At 42.5% G+C, this 10,000-nt stretch overlaps 1 protein-coding gene across 1 annotated transcript in view; it reads right to left on the reverse strand.

Annotated features, from left to right (window-relative positions):
* Window positions 1-7,716: 7,716 nt before the first annotated feature.
* Window positions 7,717-10,000, reverse strand: part of LOC116372026 (cyclin-D-binding Myb-like transcription factor 1) — a 14,117-nt gene continuing 11,833 nt past the window's right edge. The window contains 6 exon segments of the mRNA XM_031821095.1: window positions 7,717-7,844; window positions 7,847-7,937; window positions 8,051-8,124; window positions 8,278-8,448; window positions 8,899-9,050; window positions 9,524-9,752. Of these exon segments, the coding sequence (XP_031676955.1) occupies window positions 7,717-7,844; window positions 7,847-7,937; window positions 8,051-8,124; window positions 8,278-8,448; window positions 8,899-9,050; window positions 9,524-9,752 (845 nt within the window).

Raw genomic sequence — 10,000 nt, forward strand, 5'->3', positions numbered from 1 at the left:
ACTAAGGACTAGTTCACCAGGGGTATATTACTAACTAAGGACTAGTTCACCAGGGGTATATTACTAACTAAGACTAGTTCACCAGGGGTATATTACTAACTAGGACTAGTTCACCAGGGTATATTACTAACTAAGGACTAGTTCACCAGGGTATATTACTAACTAAGGACTAGTTCACCAGGGGTATATTACTAACTAAGGACTAGTTCACCAGGGTATATTACTAACTAAGGACTAGTTCACCAGGGGTTATTACTAACTAAGGACTAGTTCCAGGGGTATATTACTAACTAAGGACTAGTTCACCGGGTATATTACTAACTAAGGACTAGTTCACCAGGGGTATATACTAACTAAGGACTAGTTCACCAGGGTATATTACTAACTAAGACTAGTTCACCAGGGGTATATTACTAACTAAGGACTAGTTCACCAGGGGTATATTACTAACTAAGACTAGTTCACCAGGGTATTACTAACTAAGGACTAGTTCACCAGGGGTATATACTAACTAAGGACTAGTTCACCAGGGTATATTACTAACTAAGGACTAGTTCACCAGGGTATATTACTAACTAAGGACTAGTTCACCAGGGTATATTACTAACTAAGGACTAGTTCACCAGGGTATATTACTAACTAAGGACTAGTTCACCAGGGGTATTACTAACTAAGGACTAGTTCACCAGGGGTATATTACTAACTAAGGACTAGTTCACCAGGGTATATTACTAACTAAGGACTAGTTCACCAGGGGTATTACTAACTAAGGACTAGTTCACCAGGGGTATATTACTAACTAAGGACTAGTTCACCAGGGGTATATTACTAACTAAGGACTAGTTCACCAGGGGTATATACTAACTAAGGACTAGTTCACCAGGGGTATATTTAACTAAGACTAGTTCACCAGGGTATATTACTAACTAAGGACTAGTTCACCAGGGGTATATTACTAACTAAGGACTAGTTCACCAGGGTATATTACTAACTAAGGACTAGTTCACCGGTATATTACTAACTAAGGACTAGTTCACCGGTATATTACTAACTAAGGACTAGTTCCAGGGTATATTACTAACTAAGGACTAGTTCACCAGGGGTATATTACTAACTAAGGACTAGTTCACCAGGGTATATTACTAACTAAGGACTAGTTCACCAGGGGTATATTACTAACTAAGGACTAGTTCACCAGGTATATTACTAACTAAGGACTAGTTCACCAGGGGTATTACTAACTAAGGACTAGTCACCAGGGTATATACTAACTAAGGACTAGTTCACCAGGGTATATTACTAACTAAGGACTAGTTCACCAGGGGTATATTACTAACTAAGGACTAGTTCACCAGGGTATATTACTAACTAAGGACTAGTTCACCAGGGTATACTACACTAAGGACTAGTTCACCAGGGGTATATTACTAACTAAGGACTAGTTCACCAGGGTATATTACTAACTAAGGACTAGTTCACCAGGGTATATTACTAACTAAGGACTAGTTCACCAGGGGTATATTACTAACTAAGGACTAGTTCACCAGGGTATATTACTAACTAAGGACTAGTTCACCAGGGGTATATTACTAACTAAGGACTAGTTCACCAGGGGTATATTACTAACTAAGGACTAGTTCACCAGGGGTATTATTAACTAAGGACTAGTTCACCAGGGGTATATTACTAACTAAGGACTAGTTCACCAGGGTATATACTAACTAAGGACTAGTTCACCAGGGGTATATTACTAACTAAGGACTAGTTCACCAGGGTATATTACTAACTAAGGACTAGTTCACCAGGGTATATTACTAACTAAGGACTAGTTCACCAGGGTATATTACTAACTAAGGACTAGTTCACCAGGGGTATATTACTAACTAAGACTAGTTCACCAGGGGTATATTACTAACTAAGGACTAGTTCACCAGGGGTATATATACTAAGGACTAGTTCACCAGGGTATATTACTAACTAACGACTAGTTCACCAGGGGTATATTACTAACTAACGACTAGTTCACCAGGGTATATTACTAAGGACTAGTTCACCAGGGGTATATTATAACTAAGGACTAGTTCACCAGGGTATATTACTAACTAAGGACTAGTTCACCATATACTAACTAAGGACTAGTTCACCAGGGGTATATTACTAACTAAGGACTAGTTCACCAGGGTATATTACTAAGGACTAGTTCACCAGGGTATATTACTAACTAAGGACTAGTTCACCAGGGGTATATTACTAACTAAGGACTAGTCACCAGGGGTATATTACTAAGGACTAGTTCACCAGGGGTATATTACTAACTAAGGACTAGTTCACCAGGGGTATATTACTAAGGACTAGTTCACCAGGGGTATATTACTAACTAGGACTAGTTCACCAGGGTATATTACTAAGGACTAGTTCACCAGGGGTATATTACTAAGGACTAGTTCCAGGGGTATATTACTAACTAAGGACTAGTTCACCAGGGGTATATTACTAACTAAGGACTAGTTCACCAGGGGTATATTACTAACTAAGGACTAGTTCACCAGGGGTATATTACTAAGGACTAGTTCACCAGGGGTATATTACTAACTAAGGACTAGTTCACCAGGGGTATATTACTAACTAATGACTAGTTCACCAGGGGTATATTACTAACTAAGGACTAGTTCACCAGGGGTATATTACTAAGGACTAGTTCACCAGGGGTATATTACTAACTAAGGACTAGTTCACCAGGGTATATTACTAACTAAGGACTAGTTCACCAGGGTATATTACTAACTACGACTAGTTCACCAGGGTATATTACTAACTAGACTAGTTCACCGGGTATATTACTAACTAAGACTAGTTCACCAGGGTTATGTACTAACTAAGGACTAGTTCACCAGGGTATATTACTAACTAATGACTAGTTCACCAGGGGTATATTACTAAGGACTAGTTCACCAGGGGTATATTACTAACTAAGGACTAGTTCACCAGGGGTATATTACTAAGGATCTAGTTCACCAGGGGTATATTACTAACTAAGGACTAGTTCCACCAGGGGTATATTACTAACTAAGGACTAGTTCACCAGGGGTATATTACTAACTAAGACTAGTTCACCAGGGGTATATTACTAACTAAGGACTAGTTCACCAGGGGTATATTCCTAACTAAGGACTAGTTCACCAGGGGTATATTACTAACTAAGGACTAGTTCACCAGGGGTATATTACTAACTAAGGACTAGTTCACCAGGGGGTATATACTAAACTAAGGACTAGTTCACCAGGGGTCTATTACTAACTAAGGACTAGTTCACCAGGGGTCATATACTAACTAAGGACTAGTTCACCAGGGGTATATATAACTAAGGACTAGTTCACCAGGGGTATTATTACTAACTAAGGACTAGTTCACCAGGGGTATCTTACCTAAGGGACTAGTTCACCAGGGGTATATTACTAACTAAGGACTAGTTCACCAGGGGTATATTACTAAGGACTAGTTCACAGGGGTATATTACTAACTAAGGACTAGTTCACCAGGGTATATTACTAAAACAAGACTAGTTCACCAGGGGTATATTACTAACTAAGGACTAGTTCACCAGGGTATATATACTAACTAAGGACTAGTTCACCAGGGGTATATTTACTAAGGACTAGTTCACCAGGGTATATTACTAACTAAGACTAGTTCAGGGGTATATTACTAAGGACTAGTTCACCAGGGGTATATTACTAACTAAGGACTAGTTCACCAGGGGTATATTACTAACTAAGACTAGTTCACCAGGGTATATTACTAACTAAGGACTAGTTCACCAGGGGTATATTACTAACTAAGGACTAGTTCACCAGGGGTATATTACTAACTAAGGACTAGTTCACCAGGGGTATATTACTAACTAAGGACTAGTTCACCAGGGTATATTACTAAGGACTAGTTCACCAGGGGTATATTACTAACTAAGGACTAGTTCACCAGGGGTATATTACTAACTAAGGACTAGTTCACCAGGGGTATATTACTAACTAAGGACTAGTTCACCAGGGGTATATTACTAACTAAGGACTAGTTCACCAGGGGTATATTACTAACTAAGGACTAGTTCACCAGGGGTATATTACTAACTAAGGACTAGTTCACCAGGGGTATATTACTAACTGAGGACTAGTTCACCAGGGGTATATTACGAAGGACTAGTTCACCAGGGGTATATTACTAACTAAGGACTAGTTCACCAGGGGTATATTACTAACTAAGGACTAGTTCACCAGGGGTATATTACTATCTAAGGACTAGTTCACCAGGGGTATATTACTATCTAAGGACTAGTTCACCAGGGGTATATTACTATCTAAGGACTAGTTCACCAGGGGTATATTACTATCTAAGGACTAGTTCACCAGGGGTATATTACTAACTAAGGACTAGTTCACCAGGGGTATATTACTAACTAAGGACTAGTTCACCAGGGTATATTACTATCTAAGGACTAGTTCACCAGGGGTATATTACTAACTAAGGACTAGTTCACCAGGGGTATATTACTAACTAAGGACTAGTTCACCAGGGTATATTACTAACTAAGGACTAGTTCACCAGGGGTATATTACTAACTAAGGACTAGTTCACCAGGGGTATATTACTAAGGACTAGTTCACCAGGGGTATATTACTAAGGACTAGTTCACCAGGGGTATATTACTAACTAAGGACTAGTTCACCAGGGGTATATTACTAACTAAGGACTAGTTCACCAGGGGTATATTACTAACTAAAGGACTAGTTCACCAGGGGTATATTACTAACTAAGGACTAGTTCACCAGGGGTATATTACTAACTAAGGATAGTCACCAGGTGTATATTACTAAGGACTAGTTCACCAGGGGTATATACTAAGGACTAGTTCACCAGGGGTATATTACTAACTAAGGACTAGTTCACCAGGGGTATATTACTCAGGACTAGTTCACCAGGGGTATATTACTAACTAAGGACTAGTTCACCAGGGGTATATTACTAAGGACTAGTTCACCAGGGGTATATACTAAGGACTAGTTCACCAGGGTATATTACTAACTAAGGACTAGTTCACCAGGGGTATATTACTAACTAAGGACTAGTTCACCAGGGGTATATTATAACTAAGGACTAGTTCACCAGGGGTATATACTAAGGACTAGTTCACCAGGGGTATATTACTAACTAAGGACTAGTTCACCAGGGGTATATTACTAACTAATGACTAGTTCACCAGGGGTATATACTAACTAAGGACTCGTTCACCAGGGTTATATTACTAAGGACTAGTTCACCAGGGGTATATTACTAACTAAGGACTAGTTCACCAGGGGTATATTACTAACTAAGGACTAGTTCACCAGGGGTATATTACTAACTAACGACTAGTTCACCAGGGGTATATTACTAACTAACGACTAGTCACCGGGGGGTATATTACTAACTAAGGACTAGTTCACCAGGGTTATGTACTAAACTAAGGACTAGTTCACCAGGGGTATATTACTAACTAATGACTAGTTCACCAGGGGTATATTACTAAGGACTAGTTCACCAGGGGTATATTACTAACTAAGGACTAGTTCACCAGGGGTATATTACTAAGGACTAGTTCACCAGGGGTATATTACTAACTAAGGACTAGTTCACCAGGGGTATATTACTAACTAAGGACTAGTTCACCAGGGGTATATTACTAACTAAGGACTAGTTCACCAGGGGTATATTACTAACTAAGGACTAGTTCACCAGGGGTATATTACTAAGGACTAGTTCACCAGGGGTATATTACTAACTAAGGACTAGTTCACCAGGGGTATATTACTAACTAAGGACTAGTTCACCAGGGGTATATTACTAACTAAGGACTAGTTCACCAGGGGTATATTACTAACTAAGGACTAGTTCACCAGGGGTATATTACTAACTAAGGACTAGTTCACCAGGGGTATATTACTAACTAAGGACTAGTTCACCAGGGGTATATACTACTAAGGACTAGTTCACCAGGGGTATATTACTAACTAAGGACTAGTTCACCAGGGGTATATTACTAACTAAGGACTAGTTCACCAGGGGTATATTACTAACTAAGGACTAGTTCACCAGGGGTATATTACTAAGGACTAGTTCACCAGGGGTATATTACTAACTAAGGACTAGTTCACCAGGGGTATATTACTAACAAAGGACTAGTTCACCAGGGGTATATTACTAACTAAGGACTAGTTCACCAGGGGTATATTACTAACTAAGGACTAGTTCACCAGGGGTATATTACTAAGGACTAGTTCACCAGGGGTATATTACTAACTAGGACTAGTTCACCAGGGGTATATTACTAAGGACTCGTTCACCAGGGGTATATTACTAACTAAGGACTAGTTCACCAGGGGTATATTACTAACTAAGGACTAGTTCACCAGGGGTATATTACTAACTAAGGACTAGTTCACCAGGGGTATATTACTAACTAAGGACTAGTTCACCAGGGGTATATTTACTACCTAAGGACTAGTCACCAGGGGTATATTACTAACTAAGGACTAGTTCACCAGGGGTATATTACTAACTAAGGACTAGTTCACCAGGGGTCTATTACTACCTAAGGACTAGTTCACCAGGGGTATATTACTAACTAAGGACTAGTTCACCAGGGTTATATACTAACTACGGACAGTTCACCAGGGTATCTACTAACTAAGGACTAGTTCACCAGGGGTATATTACTAACTAAGGACTAGTTCACCAGGGGTATATTACTAACTAAGGACTAGTTCACCAGGGGTATATTACTAACTGAGGACTAGTTCACCAGGGGTATTATACGAAGGACTAGTTCACCAGGGGTATATTACTAACTAAGGACTAGTTCACCAGGGGTATATTACTAACTAAGGACTAGTTCACCAGGGGTATATTACTATCTAAGGACTAGTTCACCAGGGGTATATTACTATCTAAGGACTAGTTCAACCAGGGGTATATTACTATCTAAGGACTAGTTCACCAGGGGTATATTACTATCTAAGGACTAGTTCACCAGGGGTATATACTAACTAAGGACTTAGTTCACCAGGGGTATATTTACTAACTAAGGACTAGTTCACCAGGGGTATATTACTATCTAAGGACTAGTTCACCAGGGGTATATTACTAACTAAGGACTAGTTCACCAGGGGTATATTACTAACTAAGGACTAGTTCACCAGGGGTATATTACTAACTAAAGGACTAGTTCACCCAGGGGTATATTATTAACTAAGGACTAGTTCACCAGGGGTATATTACTATCTAAGGACTAGTTCACCAGGGGTATATTACTAACTAAGGACTAGTTCACCAGGGGTATATTACTAACTAAGGACTAGTTCACCAGGGTATATTACTAACTAAGGACTAGTTCACCAGGGGTATATTACTAACTAAGGACTAGTTCACCAGGGTATATTACTATCATAATATTACTGAGAGACTAAATGTTTATTTATAATAATCGGTCACAAGTGTTTCTCTAAAAGCTGTCTGGGTTTAAATATCTTCTATTGTACAGAAAGCTGATTCGATTATTATTACTAGATTACTTAGATTACTTATCGCTCAAACAGGGGAATTAACTAAATGTCTGACAACCAAAACCAAAACTAAACCGGTGGGGTTTAAGGAGGGGTTCTGAAAGAGGGTTCTGAAAGACACTCATGGGGATGTCCACTGAAAGTTGACCCATTCTGTAAATGTGGCTCCATCCCTAACACTCACCGAGAGGCTGTGTAGGATGATGTGTTCTGGGGACGAGGGGGAGGAGCTAGCCGTCAGTGTGACGGTGGATTGCTGGAAAGGCTGAGCGGCAGGCTCTGATTGGCTGCTGTCTGAAGGAAGTATGTCCCTGGAGTCCCTGTAGGGTGCAGGTGGAAAGACTGCACACACACACACACAGTGATTGTTGTGATAGCATAGTGAGATTAAAAGAGGATTACATCAACATTGTGTCTACATCTAAAAGGTAATATTTTGGTCTAATCCAACTCACAGGTAGGATCTGTAAGGTCTGCAGAGCAGCAGTGTTGAGGGTGATGGTCTCTGTGTCACTGGCACCAGCACTGTCTGAGGTTGATAGAGACACCAGTCAGTACACACACACACACACACACACACACACACACACACACACACACACACACACACACACCAGCACTGTCTGAGGCTGATAGAGACACCAGTCACTACACACACTTACTTCCCCTCCCCTGTACTGACCCAGGTGTGTGATCTGCAGGGGGATCTGCAGTGCTGTGACGGGCCGGGGGGGGGAGCTACAGCACTCCTCCAATCGCGTGACTCGGATCTGCAGGGAAGGGCTACCTGGCCCAGTGCCCACCCCTAACGGCACCTGAGTCTCCATCAACTCCTGAAGACCCTTCAGTAACACTACACACAAACACACAGTATTATCTGCAGTAGTAACACTATCACTAGTTTGTTAACATGTATGATTTAAACATGTTGCTGATACTGGATATGAGAGGTCAGAGGTGAGGATAGGTAAGCGTCAGGGGTGAGGAGAGGTCGGGTCAGAGGTGAGGAGAGGTAAGGGTCAGAGGTGAGGATAGGTCGGGTCAGAGGTGAGGAGAGGTCGGGTCAGAGGTGAGGAGAGGTAAGGGTCAGAGGTGAGGAGAGGTAAGGGTCAGCTGTCAGAGGTGAGGAATGATGAGAGGTAAGGGTCAGGGGTCAGAGGAGAGGTCAGAGTAAGGGGTTAGAGGTGAGGAGTGATGAGAGATAAGGGTCAGAGGTGAGGAAAGGTAAGGGTCGCTTCAGAGGTGAGAAAAGATGAGGTAAGGGTCTGAGGTAAGGGTCAGAGGTGAGGCCCAGGGGTGTTACCGTGGAAGGGCAGTTCCTTGTGATTGGCTACTTGTCTCTTGATGCTCCACCACTTAGATCTGAGCCACTGAGGAGAGCGAACACTGCTCCACCCCCCCGCTAGCTCCTCCCACTTTAACTCATTCTCATCATCCACATCCAACTCCACTATCCTGCACACACACACACACACACACACACACACGGAGAGAGAGTAAGCCAGAAGAAGTAGACACCAGATAAAGGTACTTTCATCAATAAAGCTGGTTTGAATTCTGCTTTCTAATAAATGTAATTACCCACCTAGACCCCCACCACCTAGACCCCCACCACCCAGATACACCCCACCACCCAAATACCCACCACCCAGAACCCCACCACCCAGACCCCCACCACCCAGAACCCCACCACCCAGAACCCCACCACCCAGAACCCCACCACCCAGAACCCCACCACCCAGAACCCCACCACCCAGATACACCCCACCACCCAGATACACCCCACCACCCAGATACACCCCACCACCCAGATACACCCCACCACCCAGATACACCCCACCACCCAGATACACCCCACCACCCAGATACCCAACCCCCACCACCCAGAACCCAACCACCCAAATACCACCACCCAGACCACTCCCTACCTGTGTACTAAGCTGAGATCCTGGTCTTTGGTCCACTCCGTCCCTCCACTCTGTTTCCAGTTGAGGTAGTTGAGCCATTTAGAGCGACACTGTTTCTCCGACCGCGTTCCCACCAGATCAGCTACAGCCGCCCACGACACCCCGCCCGTCACCGCACGGCCCGGACACACACCCGCCAGGGCATAGACACTGTCCGATAGACGCCTCTCCTCCTCCTCACTCCACTTCCCTACACACACAGACAACTGTAAGTCCCGCTTCCTAAAGCATAAACCCTCCAGGAGAAAGTGTCTGACCTGCTTCCTAAAGCATAAACCCTCCAGGAGAAAGTGTCTGACCTGCTTCCTAAAGCATAAACCCTCCAGGAGAAAGTGTCTGACCTGCTTCCTAAAGCATAAACCCTCCAGGAGAAAGTGTCTGACCTGCTTCCTAAAGCATAAACCCTCCAGGAGAAAGTGTCTGACCTGCTTCCTAAAG

This window comes from Oncorhynchus kisutch, unplaced genomic scaffold, assembly GCF_002021735.2.
Source record: "Oncorhynchus kisutch isolate 150728-3 unplaced genomic scaffold, Okis_V2 scaffold3846, whole genome shotgun sequence".
Classification (NCBI taxonomy): domain Eukaryota; kingdom Metazoa; phylum Chordata; class Actinopteri; order Salmoniformes; family Salmonidae; genus Oncorhynchus; species Oncorhynchus kisutch.